Source organism: Vulpes lagopus, chromosome 3 (assembly GCF_018345385.1).
Source record: "Vulpes lagopus strain Blue_001 chromosome 3, ASM1834538v1, whole genome shotgun sequence".
NCBI classification, from domain to species: Eukaryota; Metazoa; Chordata; class Mammalia; order Carnivora; family Canidae; genus Vulpes; species Vulpes lagopus.
The window spans coordinates 65,568,854-65,586,509 of NC_054826.1; the positions used below are offsets into that span (position 1 = coordinate 65,568,854).

Here is a 17,656-nt window from a genome sequence, read left to right on the forward strand (position 1 = left end):
CCATTTACTTTTGTGTGGGCTGAGTTTCTTGTTTTTCTCCCTTTGATAACAGGATCATGGGGTTGATAGCACCATTTTCCAGAATCCCAAAAAACTTCACCTAACCATTGGGATGTTGGTGCTTTTGAGTGAACAGGAGATCCAGCAGACATGTGAGATGCTACAGCAGTGTAAAGAGGAATTCATTGAGTAAGTAATCTACAGGAAAGGGGAAGGCTGGTCATCTTTTACTGGCTTCTCTTTGGTATCACAGACTTGGTTTTGCGCTTAGGCAAACTTGTTTTTGTCATATGGTAACAAGGTTTGTTGACTCACCCAGTTGTACTTAACATTGGACCACTGTCCGAAAGGCTTAAAATGGATTTAAAGCAAAAATTAAAAATTTTTATGGAAAGACTATACTAGTTTAGTAGGCAAATTCTGTTATTAACAGGACATCCCATTATTTTCTTTGAAAGGAAATTTTCTTCATTATGTATTGAACAGTATGGGATACTGTACTAGTGTTTTGTGCTGCTTAACACATTACAATCTTGGTGGCTTAGAACAATGAAGATTCATTATCTTATAGGTCTGTGGGGGTAGTCTGATATGGGTTTCACTAGGCTCAAATTAAAGTGTCAGCAGGGTTGTTTTCCTATCTGGGGGTTCAAAGGAAGAGTTTATTTCCTTGCTTTTATTTTTTATTTTTTAATTTTTTTTAATTAAAAAAAATTTTTTTTTAATTTCCTTGCTTTTAAAGCCCATCTTCTGTGGTATACGTATACAATGGAATATTACTCAGCCATTAGAAACGACAAATACAAAAAAAAAAAAGAAACGACAAATACCCACCATTTGCTTCAACGTGGATGGAACTGGAGGGTATTATGCTGAGTGAAATAAGTCAATCGGAGAAGGACAAACATTATATGGTCTACTTCATTTGGGGAATATAAAAAACAGTGAAAGGGAATAAAGGGGAAAGGAGAAAAAATGAGTGGGAAATATCAGAAAGGGAGACAGAACATGAGAGACTCCTAACTCTGGGAAAAGAACGAGGGGTGGTTGAAAGGGAGGTGGGCGGGGGGTGGGGGTGACTGAGGGGGGCACTTGATGGGATGAGCACTGGGTATTATGCTATATGTTGACAAATTGAACTCCAATAAAAAAAATTTTTAAAAAAGCCCATCTTCTTGAGGCTACACCCACATTCTTTGGCTAGTCACCCCCTTCCTCTATCTTTGTCAGTAGCAGCTTTTCATCACTCTGACCCATTTATCTCTGTGATAAAGTTATCACATATTGGCCATAGTAGGGACAGGTTCACTGCTTTTAAGGACTCATGATTTGATGGAGCCCACCCAGATAATTCAGGATAATCATCCCGTCTCAAACTCCTTAACCTTAATCACATCTGCAAAAGTCTGTCTGCCTTGTAAGATAGCCTATTTACAAATTCCAGAGAATAAGACGTGAATGTCTCTGGAGGGCCATTATTCTGTTACCACAATAACTCAAACATACAACATGATTCCTTACAAAGGTCTTCATTGTATTTCAAGAAATGCACTTTAATTTTCTTTTTTAAATAAGGTAGTTTTGTAAGATACCAATAACTGTTCAAGTAGTCTCTTTGGGCTCCAGGAAAACATTGCTATTCTGGGGGCAGAGTTGTTATTCTTTTTACTATTAAAATTTTATTTTTATTTTTTATTTATGATAGTCACACACAGAGAGAGAGAGAGAGAGAGAGAGAGGCAGAGACACAGGCAGAGGGAGAAGCAGGCTCCATGCACCGGGAGCCCAACGTGGGATTCGATCCTGGGTCTCCAGGATCGCGCCCTGGGCCAAAGGCAGGCGCCAAACCGCTGCACCACCCAGGGATCCCTACTATAAATTTTAATTTATGTGTACATCTGACCTAACAGCTTTATATAAAGAATCATCTTCCCTACTCTTTACTCCTTTTTTCTTAAGATTGATGAAGAATAAGAGAAACTTGAAAACTGACTCATTTGAAGAGGATTTTTAAAATTCAGTTATAATATTCAGGTCCCATACTATTTTAATATGGCCTTGTAGAAATGGGTTCCCTAGTTCATTCGATAAGACGAGGTAAAAAGGATTTAAAAAATTTTATGTATATTATATATGAAACTGTGTAATATAATGACATGTGGGCCATTTCTCCTTTTCCATTGTTTTGAAGATAAGACCCCTGGGTCTTATCTTGGGTGGCTCAGTGGTTGAGCGTCTGCCTTTGGCTCAGAGAGTGATCCTGGGATCAAATCCCACATTGGGCTCCCTGCTTCTCCCTCTGCCTCTGTCTCTGCTTCTTTCTCTGTGTCTCTCATGAATAAATAAGTAAAATCTTTAAAAAAAAAAAAAAGATATTTTTCTTGAGCAAAATCATGAGCTGATGGAGTTTGCAGTCTGCAAAGAATACTTCTTTGTCTTGATCTTTGCTCACTGATGGATATAACTGTTTTCTCTCCGTCTTAATCTAAAATTCAAAATAATTGTTTGAAAATTAAATATTTACAATTTCCTTGTGTAAGATAAAACTTTATACCTTACCTCACAAAGCAGAGCAATGTTACCTGGTTTAAGAGTAAGTCCTGATACTTTATTTCCAAATAGTTTTTTGTTAAATGAAACTGAAAGCAGCTGCATTTTCTTGACTGCCATTGGGATAATCTTGCTAAGAAGTTGTTTCAGGGTAGATAAAATATTTGTTTAGGGAAGTTTTTTTTTTTTTTTTTTTTTTTTTTTCTTAACCTACGAAAATCAGGTCACAGGGTTTTAATCACTGAAGCTTTATCCTGAGCTATGTGAGGATTTAACTGAGTTCCTCTCTTTTATGTCTCTTGGTGCCTTTTGTGGCTAAATGCCAAATCTGAGTCCTTTTAAGCATGTCAGGGTTGGTGTGCATAGGAAATGAAGAGCAGCCTTAATAGTTCCTAAGAATTTTTGACATGACAGGATGAAAACAGTAATTGTAGTTTTTCAAATTCAGCAAAGCTTTTGAAATAGGACAAAGTTACACTGCCAAAAATCTGCAGTGCAGGCAAAAATTTTTTGAAGATCCTTTTTTCAAAAGCTGGAAAGATTCAAAACCAGCAAGTAGAGTAAGCCTCCCCAGGCCTCTTCTCCCACCTTCTCCTCTGCCACATTTACTCTCTTAAAAAGTATATAGTGCAAAATTAATTTATTTCTGAGGAGAAGGAGCATCAGAATTGGCTGTTTAGATGGATTAGAAGTGCCTTGTTTCCCTAAAAGGAAAAAAAAAATCTCCTACAAAAAAGAACCACATATATACATACACATGAATACACACATGCACACACACTTATAGCCCTGGTGAGTAAAATGTATTATTTAACTTTTTTTCCTACATTACTGTTCTACTATTTATTTATTTATTTATTTATTTATTTATTTATTTATTTATTTATTCTGTTCTACTTTAATCTCAGCCTTTGTGCTTGGTATACTTAGAAAGACTCAGTAAACGGCATTGCTGATCTCAACCTTTTGTGTTGTAAAGATCCCAAATTAAAATACAAGAAAGGAAAACATTGAAATCGAATAGACTAATATATACTTCACTGGCTTTTTATTTTTAAAATTATTTATTTATTTATTACTCATGCGAGACACAGAGAGAGAGAGGCAGAGACACAGGCAGAGGGAGAAGCAGGCTCTATGTCTATGCAGGGAGCCCGACGCGGGACTCGATCCCAGGTCTCCAGGATCATGCCCTGGGCCGAAGGCAGCACTAAACCGCCGGGCCACCAGGGCTGCCCTTCACTGGCTTTTTAAATTGGAATATTAAATAAATGGGGCTAAATTCAGATTTAATGAAACCTGTAGTGCTATATATATATATTTTAAAGAAACGGGTAGTTGAATATTTGTTTTAAATTTTGGGGTGTTTTTTGTGTTTAAGGGATGTTATCTGATCAGAAACAGAACTTTGGGGCAGCCCGGGTGGCTCAGCGGTTTAGCGCCGCCTTTGGCCCAGGGCCTGATCCTGGAGACCCTGGATCGAGTCCCACGTCAGGCTCCCTGCACGGAACCTGCGTCTCCCTCTGCCTGTGTCTCTGCCTCTCTCTGTGTTTCTCATGAATAAATAAATAAAATATTAAAAAAAAAAAAAAGAAACAGAACTTTGATTTCAGTTCTTAAGCTAACGGCTCATGTAGCTCTATCGATTTTGAATGAATTATTCAGTGTCCAGTAAACGCTGAAGCTTTAAATGTATCCCTTATGACTTTTCTTTGTGAGATGTAGAACACAAACCGTGCAGTGGCTCTAAAGATAGTCTGACAAATATGCAGTACTTCTTAGTTCCAGTATCACTCTTCTTGTACCTAAATGTTCCCCATAAGCCTGAGGTAGCACCAAATAGTAAGGTAAAGCAGGACAAGAGCGAGGAGGGAAGAGGAAAAATACCCACAGACCAGTGTTTGGTTCCTAATCATTGCCTCAGATGTCATTCAGTTGAAGAGTATGCTCACTGGTGTCCCAGGTGGAACAGTTTTGTCATCAAGACAAAGAGCACCAGGCAAACCACTGAATTTCTCTCCCTCTTGGTAAATCCTAGGGAAGGTTGAAAGAGTTTATGTTCCTGCTCCAAAGGCAGGCTTTAGATCCTGTTTCATGGTTTCATTTTTTGTTGTTCTTGATACGCCATCTCATTCTAAAGATTTGAGGTAGTTTGTAATGAGGACATAGATATGAAAGATAATGTTAAAGTCAGGGAGTTCAGAAACCGTAAAGATGGGATGGGGAGAAAATGTTTACCTGAAAACCAAGGAAATGTTCTAATTGTACTTGAACATTAGAATTTAGTAGTTTTCTGGCAGCCCCGTTGACTTACTGGTTTGGTGCCACCCTCGGCCCTGGGTGTGATCCTGGAGACCGGGGATTGAGTCCCACATTGCGCTCCCTGCATGGAGCCTGCTTTTCCCTCTGCCTGTGTCTCTGCCTCTCTCTCTCTCTCTCTCTCTCTCTGTCTCTCATGAATAAATAAGTTTAAAAAAAATCTTAAAAAGAAAAAAGAATTTAGTAGTTTTCAAGTACTGGTATGCTTGAACTGTATTCCACAAACACATCGATTATTACAGTTCCTTCTGATAAAAAGGACTATAGCAATTTTTTTAGGAAAGAATCCTTTGCTTGTTCTTTTTTTTTTTTTTTTTAAAGATTTAACTTATTTATTCATGAAAGACAGAGAGAGAGAGAGAGAGAGAGAGAGAGAGAGAGATTGAGGCAGAGACACAGGCAGAGGGAGAAGCAGGCTCCATGCAGCGAGCCTGATGTGGGACTTGATCCCGGGTCTCCAGGATCACACCCTGGGTTGCAGGCGGCGCTAAACCGTTACACCACCGGGGCTGCCCCCTTTGCTTGTTTTTATTGCAAGAAAAACTTGTCATGTAAATATTAACTCAAAATGATGATGAGCAGTGTCTTCAGGAATTTTGCAGAAGATACAGTGGTTCATATGGTTTTCTCTTGTATTGATCCCTAGAATTTGAGGTTATAACATTAGACATAATCCAGTAAAAACATATTAAGGGGAAACTAAACCAATGGTATGGTGCTTTTGGGTGATCTAACTATGCAGAGTTAGGACCCCCCCACCACGTCCTCCCTCTTGGTCCTATATATAGTTAGTATTAAACTGTTTTTCTCATGTAAGTTTGATTGTTGACTGCACTTTGATAGGATTGAATGGCAGTCTTTCATATTGAATTCTTTGGCTGTTACTTGAAAAGGAGATGTGTTGTTGGTTAAAGCTATAGGCCTTAGGTAAAAGTGCAGAGCTTGGCTTATGTTTTGGAATATCCCACTTATTAGAGGTGGTAATAGGGATTCTTATGATGAAGGCAATTTTTCTTGAATATCTGTCCAAAATATTTAGTTTCTTACTGAAAGAGATTCTATCTTGTGCAATAATATGGTTTTGAAGTTTTAGGGAAATATATATATTTTTAAAGATTTTATTTATTTGAGAGAGAGAAAGCTTGAACAAGGTTGGGGAAGGCAGAGGGAGAGGTAAAAGCAGACTCCCCACTAAGCAGAGAGTCCAACGCAGGGCTCCATCCTAGGACCCTGGATCATGACCTGAGCTGAAGGCAGATGTTTGACTGACCCCCCCCAAGTGCCCCTAAGAGAATCTTTGCCATGAAGATTCCTAGGCTACAAAGGGTCTTTGTATGGCTTTGGTTCAATATCAAAATAACATTTTTGTTACCAGAGATCTATGGAGTACCTATTTTATAAAAGACTGTGCCAGGTGCTGGGGATATAGGAATAGACAAGATGGATGGACTCCCTGGCCTCATGAGGCTTGCAGAAGACTATGTGTGGTGAGCTGATTTTTAGCTAGGTTTCATCTTGGCACTGAAGGGCCATTTCTGGCTGAAGCTTGAGTCTGTTTAAGGCATCTGGGAAGAAGCAGGATGGTGAGGTTTTACTTAACAGAAAAGTAATACATGCACATGTGAAACTAATATAATGTATCTCAATTATACATCAGTTAAAATGAGGTAATAATGTATTAGTTTTGGAGAAGTCAAAATTGCAGATAAGCAAATATATCGCTTTTAATCCTACCACTTAAAGATGACTATTAACGATTTCACACTTGTTTATATGCATGTGTGTAGTTTTTTTGAGGTGTAATTTACTTACAGTAAAATGCACAGATCTTAAGTGTAGTTGATGAGTTTTAACAAACACCTACACTCATGTAACTTCAGCCAAATCAAAATGTAGTACATTGTCATCACTCTGCAGTTCCCTCGTGACCTTTTCCAAAAAATTCACTTCTCCCAGAAATAATTGTTGTTCTGATTTCTGTTTCTATAGATTAATTTTGCTTGTTCATGAATGTCATATAAATAAAATCATTCAGTATATACATTTTTGTGTTTGGCTTCTTTTGTATCTGTACAGTATAAAAAGTTGTGTTTGGCTTCTTTTGCTTCTATATTTTTATATTAGCTTTTTAATAGGTAATACACTTACATGGTTCAAAAATTTTTTATTTTTATTTTTATTATTTTTAAAGATTTTATTTATTTACTCATGAGAGACACAGAGAGAGAGAGAGAGAGAGAGAGAGAGAGAGGCAGAGACACAGGCAGAGGGAGAAGCAGGCTCCATGCAGGGAGCCCGACATGGGACTCAAACCCAGGTCTCCAGAATCAGGCCCTGGGCTGAAGGCAGCACTAAACCCCTGAGCCACCTGGGCTGCCTGGTTCAAAATTTTAAAGATACATTGTTAGCAGCAATTTGGCAATATTTATAAAAATTCTTCAAGAATAGGGACACCTGGGTGGCTCAGTGGTTGAGTGTCTGCCTTTGGCTTAGGTCATGATCCCAGGATCCTGGGATCAGGTCCTGCATCGGGCTCCCAGAGGAGAGCCTGCTTCTCCCTCTGCCTATGTCTCTGCCTCTCTCTCTCTCTGTGTCTCTCATGAATAAATAAATAAAATATTTTTTTAAAAAGTCTTCAAGAACAGAAACCCTTTTTTGTCCCAGTAGTTCAATTTTTAGGAGCCAAACCTAAGGAAATAATTATGAATTCAGCTACATACTCAACCATAGCTGATAAAGGAAAGCTCTTTACAGAAGAATTCCACCTGGTAAATGTAGAAGTTATGATGAAATTAGAACATCACCATTTTGCAACCCCTGACAAAATAATGGATAAAGACGATGATTAGCAATGGCTATTAAGATTTTTTTTAAGATTTTGTTTATTTATTCATGAGAGACACAGAGAGGCAGAGACATAGGCAGAGGGAGAAGCAGGCTCCATGCAGAGAGCCTGATGCGGGACTTGATCCTGTGACTCCAGGACCACACCCTGAGCCAAAGGCAGATGCTTAACCACCCAGGCGTCCCAGCTGTTAGGACTTAATGGCAAAAGTCTATATATATATATTTTTAAAGATTTTATTTATTTATTTACGAGAGACACAGAGAGAGAGATAGAGGCAGAGACACAGGCAGAGTGAGAAGCAGGCCCCATGCAGGGAGCCTGACGCGGGACTCGATCCCGGGTCTCCAGATCACACTCTGGGCTGAAGGTGGCGCTAAACTGCTGAGCCACCAGGGCTGCCCGCAAAAGGCTATATTTTTATAAATATTGCCAAATTGCTGCTAAAGATGTGCTACTACTTTATGCCTCCACCATTGTTAGATGAGTAAATGGTGTGTTTGCAGCTTGTGGAAATAATGAAATAAAACCCAAGAGATGAGCAACACAGTAAATGTCTTTGTTAGTCAGAACTGTCATTCCTTGACGTTTTCCTCTAAGTACTAATAAACTGGTATTGAGTAACTATAGGGCGAGTTTGGGAATTCTTGTGTTTCTAGTTGGTGTGCACAGAATGTGTTAATTTTGAAATTAGAAGGATGATTAGATAATATTGTTAGCAAAAGAAAAAAAACCCAGCAATTCCATTTTTGTAATATTTGACTTTTTTTTTTGTTTTTTGTTTTTTGTTTGTAATATTTGACTTTGTATAATAACTATGTTTAAAATATAATGGCCCTCTCAGCTTAAACAGTTACAAAAATCTAATGTTTTTTTTCCGTTGCAGTGACATTTCTGGGGGCAAACCCCTAGAAGTAGAGATGGCAGGGATAGAATACATGAATGATGATCCTGGCATGGTGGATGTTCTTTATGCCAAAGTCCATATGAAAGATGGCTCCAACAGGTATGTTTCTGGAATGCTTCTTTGCTTTTATCAAGAGGTTCCTAAAAAAAAATTCCTAGAAGTTCAGCGAGTTTTGATTCCTTTTCTTTGCGATCTTATGATTGAAAAAAAAATTCTTTCTTAAAAGAGGAATTTGTTGTAGGAAAAAGTATCAGATTTTAATTGATAGTTATTGAGTTACTTTGATGGTAGACATTGATTATAACAATCTAGTTTTTATGAGCTCAGTGCTTTCTTCATGTTTTTCAGGGTAACAGGAGGCAGGAAGGATGGCCTTTTAGGATAGTAGTTGGAAAAGTGACATAATACCTGTCTAGTGATTTCCAGGACAAAGTGGGAATGAGGGATGCCTGGGTGGCTCAGTGGTTGAGCGTCTGCCTTCCAGCTCCGGCCATGATCCTGGAGTGCCCGGATCGAGTCCCACATCAGGCTCCCTGCATGGAGCCTGCCTCTCTGCCTATGTCTCTGCCTCTCTCTCTCTCTCTCTCTCTCTCTCGGTCTCTCATGAATAAATAAATAAAATCTTAAAAACAACAACAAAAAAACAAAGTGGGAATGATAACTACACAAACTCTATAAGGCTTTTAGGTAAGTTAATCTACATGAATACTTAGAACAGTGCTTAGTGCATATAAACATCATCAAAACACATCAAATGTTTACTGTTTTTTACCTGTGTTATTACCACACTTAGATCACTTATAAGGATTCTCAGTTTGCAACCCAGGCTATTTCTGAGGCTAGTCTAGGCATCCAGAGCCATTTCCAAGGTTAATAACACCATTTATTAGTCTAGTCAAGGTCTTCAGTGAGCAGAGGAGCCAAACTTGAATTGGAAGTTTGTTTTTGTGGTCTTTTTATTAAGACAGCATAGAACAGAGCTCACGTTGAACCAGGAACCTTGTAGAGAAAATCAAAGTCTCTAGGCAGGCCCCCAAGTTGATTTGCTTTTTTTTTTTTTTTTGATTTGCTTTTGTAGAGGATCCCTTGTAAGGTTTCTCAGCTCAAATTGATTATCTCAATTATCTCCTATTTCAATTCAATTGGAAGTGAATTTTTGGAGGAAGGTAGGAAGAGATGGTATAGAATCAAATGTATGTATTTTGGACCAGATTTGTCTCTTCATAGATACCTGGCATGTGCTAAAATAGCATACTAATGACCTTGCCTTAAAATACAGGGGCACATTGTTCCTATGGGATATCCTAAAACATTTCTGCCAGGTTGGAATTTGATATCTGGTATGGATCACTTACTTTGTGTTGTCAGTTATAACTATTCCAAATGTCTTCACCATGTTATAGGGCTGCTATATAAGGGGTAGATTACTTTTCAGTTTTGTGAACAAAAACAGTGAATGATAAGGTAATCTCAAACTTTTTGATCACATAATCACTTTCATTTCTTAATTATTGAGGATACCAAAGAGCCTTTCTTTATATGGGTAATAGTTATCGATATTTACCTTATTAGAAGTTAAAATTGCGAAATTTAACATTTGATAGTTCATTAAAAATAGTAAGATATTTTTTGTTTATATAAATAACATATTTTTCATTAAAAAATCTATTTTCCAAACCAAAAATATTTAGTGAGAAGATAGGCATTGTTTAACATTTTTGTAAATTTCTGTAATAGAAGACAGTTGGGTTCTCATATCTGCTTCTCTATTGAGTGTGTTGCAGTATGTTGTTTTGATTGAAGTATACAAGAAAATCTGGACTCACACAGAAATGTATTTGGAAAAACGAAGAGTACTTTAATGGTATTTTCAGACAATGTTGGCTATTTGGTACTACACTAAAACTTGACAAGTTACAAGTTACATTGAAAAGGTCATTTGCAATGTGAAATCAGAAACCAGATCAGTTAACATTTCATACACTTGCATTAAAATCTGTTGGTCTCTTTTGCATTTTGAGTGGATCTTTAACCTATGCACAATTTTATATTGGTCATTTAGAAAATATTGGTTTACTGAGTTATGTAGGTCTTCCAAATGTTGTCACATTTCATTATGCAATATATATTTTTTCATTATGCAATATTAAAAATGTATTACTCGCACTCTAATTTCATCATAATCTTTAAGTATTAGGAAGCTGCTGTCAACCTCATGGTAGCAGATACAGATTTTCTAAAAATTCTAATTTTCACTTGAAAGCTTGAATTTTATTATTGGCCCAAAATACTGTTTTTCTTGAAGTTCTTTTTTGAGAAAATGTCTGTCAAATAACCAAATCTGAATAACCATAATTTGTCTGTCAGTCGTTCTTTCAAATACAAATGGTGTTCATGGACAAAGAGGCTAGTTCAGTTCCAGCTCTAACAATCTCACAAGTGCTTTTCCTCCAGACAACCATCTACTTTGGTATACAGCCGAACTGCTTTATACATACTATCATTTTTATCACACAAGGATATTAAAAAGGCATGTACTTAAGGCCTGGGATTTAATAAAATTGATTATTTTTACTGTTTCATCAAGGATAAATAAAATTGGGACGCCTGGGTAGCTCAGTGGTTGAATGTCTGCCTTCAGCCCAGGTTGTGACCCTGGGGTCCTGGGATCGAGGCCCACATTGAATTCCCCTCGGGGAGCCTGCTTCTCCCTCTGCCTATGTCTCTGCCTCTCTGTGTCTCTCATGAATAAATAAATAAAATCCTAAAAAAAAAAAAGGATAAATGAAACTAGGTTTGTTTTTTTTTAAACTGTGAATGTGTAGGGAAGAATATACTACTGCTAGTACAATTTGATGCTCCTGTCTTCATTCATGCTAAGATGCCAATAGTTTTACCCAGCATTGCTTTTGCACTGTCCATGTGAATGTCATTACAGTGAAAAAGGCAAATAATGTCATACAATTATTATAAATATAGTTTTGACTTCATGGACTCCCCTCAGAAAGTCTCAGGTACCTTCAAAAATCCACAAGCCTTTGATCTAGGTAACATTTTATTTCTAACATTGAAGATTGCATAGTTTCTAGGGAAATTATAACTAACTTGTTTCACAGTTACTCTTACCTGGCACTGTGCTTAGATTGTATTATCCCCATTTTATCTTTGTAAGATCTGTGTAAGATGCTATTAGTATGCCTATTTTATAGATAGGGAGGTTCAGAGAGTTTAAGTAGTTCAGCTAAGGAATGCACAGACAGCAAAACCTTACGCTCTGCATCTCTGTGTAAGAATAAAGGTTTTCAGTGTGTGTATGCTAGGTTAAGTAGGATAGACTATGTTTCATTTCTTATTTCTTGAGTAAAATGGAAAGTTGTGATGTACTTTTTTTTTGAAAGTGGTAAAATTCACATAACATAAAAAATCACTATTTCAACCATTTTAAAGTATATAATTTTGTGGCATTAAGGACATTAACAACGTGTGCAACTATCACCACTGTGTAGCTCCAGAACATTTTAATCACCCCAAAAGGAAATCCTGCATGCATTAACCAGTCACTCCCCATTCTTCTACACCCCTCTTTTCTGCCCTCCCCAGTTCCTGGCAGACATTAGTCTACTGACTGCCTCTATGGATTTGCCTATTGTGGATATTTCTTATAAATGGAACCACATAATATGTGGCCTTTTATGTCTGGCTTCTTTAACTCAGCATAATGTTTTCCGAGGTGTATCCATGTTGTAGCATGGATCAGTACCTTGTTCCTTTTTAAGGCTGAGTGACATTTCATTCATTGTATGAAGAGACCACATTTTTGTTTATCCATTCATGGACATATGGGTTGTTTCCACCTTAACTATTGTGAATAGAGATGACTTCAATTCTTATGGGCTGACTCACTTTTAAAATGTATTAAAGTTTTTATTTTCTTGATTAACCTTGTAGTTTTATAGGGCATCATAGCCACTCTGCCTGACCTATGTTTGTTTCCTTATTATCTATTACGGGATTTATTTAATTTCTGTTCATACTAGTTTAAACCTTACTGTTATAAATCTGAAATCTTGATGGCCTATAGATAGATATACAGCTAAAACATGAAGCTATATGGAAAATTTAGATAGGATTACAGCATTTCATTAAATAAAATAGTGAATTCTTCCTAATCTCTGGCTTCAAGTCTGCTTTAACATACATATATCACAGACTCCACAGTTTTTATTTACTCTATTCTTTGTGGCCTCCAGAGGGAAAAAGAGAGGTCAGTGGGAAGAGATAATAAAATCATTACTTTGAGTTTGTCCATTGGGTATCTTTACCTTTTGTTTTAATGGTTAGATCCTTGGTTCTGTAGAAGGTCTTTAAGGGTCAAGATTAATAGGTTTTTGAGATTGGAAGAAAATAAGAGCTATAGAAGCTAGATGGCTTTTGAAGACAGTGCTCAGATAATTGGTACCCACATTAATGGGACAGGGAGTACTTCAAAGGTGAATAAACCCTTATTTCCCCCATAGATCCAGACCTTACAAATTTTGCACACGGACTGTTGTCAAGGCTTTGTAAATTGAAAGGTCTTATGAGATATCTACTGAATCCACTAGTGCGATCAACCAAGAACATTTCATGAGTAATTCCCATCTCTCTTACTGCTCTATTTATTTTTCTGTTGCCTAGCCCTCTTTCACAAGGAGAGACATGTGTATGTTATTTCAAAAATGATTTGTAAATTTCCCTCCTAAAATTTGTGGGAATTACTAAGAAATTTAAGCACCTCTTATTTAATTCAATTTTAAAACTATTTGAATGCCTCCTTTGTGCAAGGTATTTTGGAAGGCTGTGCAAATTGATACAGAAAGGAACATTAAATCTCTTTGTTTATATGAAGAGATACTGCTCAGTGCAGGAGGCATGGGAGAGAGGCTATGTTGTATTAAAAATACATTCAACTTTCTTTATGTGATTTCATATAGTGTAAGTCAGAGATTTCTTCCCTTAAAATGATTGAATGTGAAGTGCCTGACCTTTAAAAGGATGGAGCTACTTAGGTCAAATTTTTCCTCTGGAAACTTTGAGCTAGGACAGCTTTGGTTCACTTACTGATACATCCTTGGGTTTGGTAAAGCATGACTGGGTAAGGCATTTGTGGCAGTCTTCTCATTACTCAGTGGTCAGCTGTTGCTTAAGACTTAAGCATTCAACACAGTGGCTCTTTTGTCTGGCATTGTCACACAAGCTTCATCCTTGCTCCTCTAAAAATGGTTTCCTCACATTTGGTAGAGAACACTAAGTCAGCTCATCAGCTTCCTTCCTTTTCCCCTCACAGTCTACCTATTTTCATCCCCCTGTGCACCTTCATTTCACTCTCTTTCTGAAGAACGACATACATCTCTGAGGAAGCTAATCTCTATCCTCCTGACCTCATTCCTTCTTATTTCTTCAGACCCCTGACACCATTAGTTCTTCCACCCTGCAGGGCATTTCCAGTCTTCTTTTCCCTCAGGCATTTTTCAAAAGCCCCACATGTGAGATGGCAGTAGACTCTAGGGCTTCTATCTTAAGGAGGAGGGAGATGTACATGATTAAAGTACACTGAGGTGAGGCCTATGATTGAGATTCTAGGGTGCGTAGACAGGCAGGAAATCTCTGCTCATGTGTGGGCAAGTTTTGTAAAGGAAGGCTTCACAGAAAGAAACCTTCACAGAGGAGGTTTCTTTGCTGAATAAGGCATTCGCAGGTCAAGAGAGTAAGGAGCATTTTGAGAAAAGGGAATAAGTAGCAAGTGCAGATCTAGAAGCACTATTATATGTTGTATAAAGGGAGTTGGATTTTCTTTTGGTTTATTTGTTTATTCAACAAAAATTTATTGAGTGCCTGTTATTTGCCAGGCCCTGTGCTAGGCTGTGAATATAGAATGGTGAATAAAGCCAGGCACAGTCATTATCCCTATGTAGTTTACAGACTAATGGAGGAAACAGATGCTAACAAATAACACGTAAATGTGCAGTTGACCCTTAAACAACATGGGTTTGAACTGCATGAGTGCACTTATGTATATTTTTTCAATAAATATAGTACAGTACTATAAATCTATTTTCTTTAGGATTTTTAAAGAAAATTTATTTATTTATTCATGAGAGACACAGAGAGAGGCAGAGACATAGGCAGAGGGAGAAGCAGGCTCCCCACGGGGAACCTGATATGGGACTCAATCCCGGCACTCTGGGATCATGCCCTGAGCCGAAGGCAGATGCCCAACTGCTGAGCCACCCAGGCATCCCTCCTTAGGATTTTCTAAATAACATTTTCTTTTCTCTAGCTTACTTTATTGTAAGAATACAGTATATAATATATATAACATACTGTAACACATAACAAAATATGTGTTAATCAACTCTTTATGTTAGCAGTAAGGCTTGCCATCAACTGTTGGCTGTCAGTAGTTAAGTTTTAGATGACTCAAAAGTTATCCATAGATTTTCAGTGCCCTTAACCCCCTCATTGTTCAAGGGTCAACTGTAATTGTAAGTGTGATAAAGATGAAGCAGTGGGAAAATGGTGGTTTGTCAGAGGAAACTGTAATAACAATGTAGACTGAGAAGGGCAGGGTCAGAGAAGGCCTCTCTCAGGAATCGATGTTGAATGGAGATCTAAAGAAGTGAGAGTTTGCAGGCAAAGGAGAAGTGGGAAGGCTCTTCCCATCTTTTGTTCTAGGCAAAAGAAAATACAGAGCAAAAGCCCTGAGGCAAGAAAAAGTCCAGCAAATTCCAAATATGGATGAAGTTTAATGAGGGACAGGTAGGGTAACATGAGATGGCCATGTGAAGAAATTAGAGAGGCTTGGATCAACTTTATCTAGTGACACTAGATAAAAGAAATAAGATTAAACACAAACAGAATAAATAAAAAGAGATCCAAAAAAAAAAAAAGAGAGATCCATATTAAGATAAATCTTAATGGAACTGCAGAGCACCAAAGACACAAGATCTTAAGTCACCCACAAAGGAGTAACATATGTTATAAGGAACTCTCAGTAGCAATAGTGGAAGTCAAAAGACAGCAGAATTATTTTCTAGAGAAAATAATGATGAACCTGGAATTGTGTACTCAGAAAAAAAATATCTTTAAGAACAAAGGTGAAGTGGAGGCACCTAGGTGGCACAGTCAGTTAAGCATCCGACTATTGGTTTTGACTCCGGTCATGATCTCTGGGTCCTGAGATCAAGCCTCGCATCAGATTCTGTGCTTAGTGTGGAGTCTGCTGGAGACTCTCTCCTTTTCCCTTTGCCTCTCTCGCTCATGCACTCTCTCTCTGTCTTTCTCTCAAATAAATAAATCTTAAAAAAAGAAAAGAATAGGGGTGCCTGAGTGGCTCAGTTGGTTATGTATATGACTCTTGGTTTTGGCTCAGGTCATGATCTCGCAGTTGTGGGTTCAAGCCCTGCATCAGCTCAGTGAGGAGTCTGCTTGAGACTCTCATTCCCTCCCCCTCAGCTCCTCCGCCTACTCTCTCTCTCTCTCTCAAATAAATAAAATCTTTTTTAAGAAAATGAACAAAGGTGAAATGACTGTTAAGTCATTTAATGACTGTTAGAGGTGAACAAAAACTCAGAGAATTTATTATTGTGAGATGTCTGTAGTAAAGGAATGTATAAAGGACACATATTTTTGTTAAATAGATTAAAAGATTTTATTAGTTTATGTTAAATTAAAAGATTTTATTTATTTATGAGAGAGAGACTGTGTGAACGAGCACAAGCAGGAGGAGAGCCAAAGGAAGAAGCAGACTCCCCATTGAGCACGGAGCCCAACATGAGGCTCATCCTAGGACCCCAGGACCATGACCTGAGCCAAAGGCAGATGCTAACTGACTAAGCCACCCTGGCACCCTAAAGGATGCATTTCAAGAAAAGGAAAATGAATTTAGAATGTCTGAGATGTAGGAAGGTTAGTATGTGATGCAGAAAAGAATGGCAAATACATAAAATGGCAGACATTGTCTATATAAAATATTTTATAGTGGGGAGAGCTTTTTAAAAAGATAGAGCTAAAAATAAATATTTAAAAAAGGGAACCAACATTGTTCAGTTAACATAAATGTCAGCTAAGAGCATTGTAAGTCAAGCCTGAGGAGAATTCTAGATTTTAAGTATTTTCGTTTTTTTTTTTTTTGGGGGGGGGACGTGTTAAGATATTTTTTTACTGTTAAGCCAAATGCATACGGTAAAAATTTAAAACTAAGTCTAAAATAGGGTGTATAAATAGGAAACAAGCAGAGAGAAAAAGAACAAAGGAACAAATACAAATTTATAAAAAGGAGCAAGAAGCATAGTAAAAAGTGGGATGAATATTTAAACATAGGATGATAAGTCCAGAGATATATGTATTAATGATACATGTTAATAAACTCACTGGTTAAAAAAGATAAGATTAAACAAAATTCAGTTATATGCTGTTTACCAGAGATCCATCCATCCATGAGGTAGTAGAAAGCAAAAAGATACACTGGGAAAATACCAAAAGGAAGTTTGCATAACAGAATTAATATCAAACATGTTATTATTCTTAGCAGTAGAGAGAGGACTGTTACATAATGATAAACAATTTACCAAGATATAATTTTAAACTTGTATGAACCCACTAGAATCGCCCCAAAGTAGATTAAACCAAATTTATACAAACTTTTTACTGGAGAGAAATTGAGAAATCATGTTCATAGAAGGAGATTGTGACATATCTTCCAATTATCGGTAGGTCAAGCAGATGTAAAATCAGTAAAGATACAGAAGATTTTGACAATGAACAAATTTAATGTAGTAGTCATTTCTGGAATTATAAACCTAGCAATTAGAGAATTCATATTCTTTTCAGGCATATGGAACAGTTGGGAAAAAATGGACTACACAGTAAATCATAAAGTAAGACTTAATAAATTTCAGTGAGTTGGTATATTATAAATCACATTTTCTGACCAGAAGTAAAGCAAGTTTATCTACAATTACCAAGTTGCTAGAAATAATAAGAGTTTAGCAAAG

The 17,656-nt window shown here is 37.2% G+C and overlaps 1 protein-coding gene across 4 annotated transcripts in view; it reads left to right on the forward strand.

Annotated features, from left to right (window-relative positions):
• ASCC1 (activating signal cointegrator 1 complex subunit 1) overlaps positions 1-17,656 on the forward strand; it is a 97,999-nt gene that overhangs the window by 39,289 nt on the left and 41,054 nt on the right. For all 4 annotated transcript variants that reach the window (XM_041749603.1, XM_041749602.1, XM_041749604.1 and 1 more), the window contains exons 6-7: positions 53-189; positions 8,601-8,720. In XM_041749603.1, coding sequence (XP_041605537.1) covers positions 53-189; positions 8,601-8,720 — 257 coding nt within the window. The remainder of the gene's footprint in view (positions 1-52; positions 190-8,600; positions 8,721-17,656) is intronic.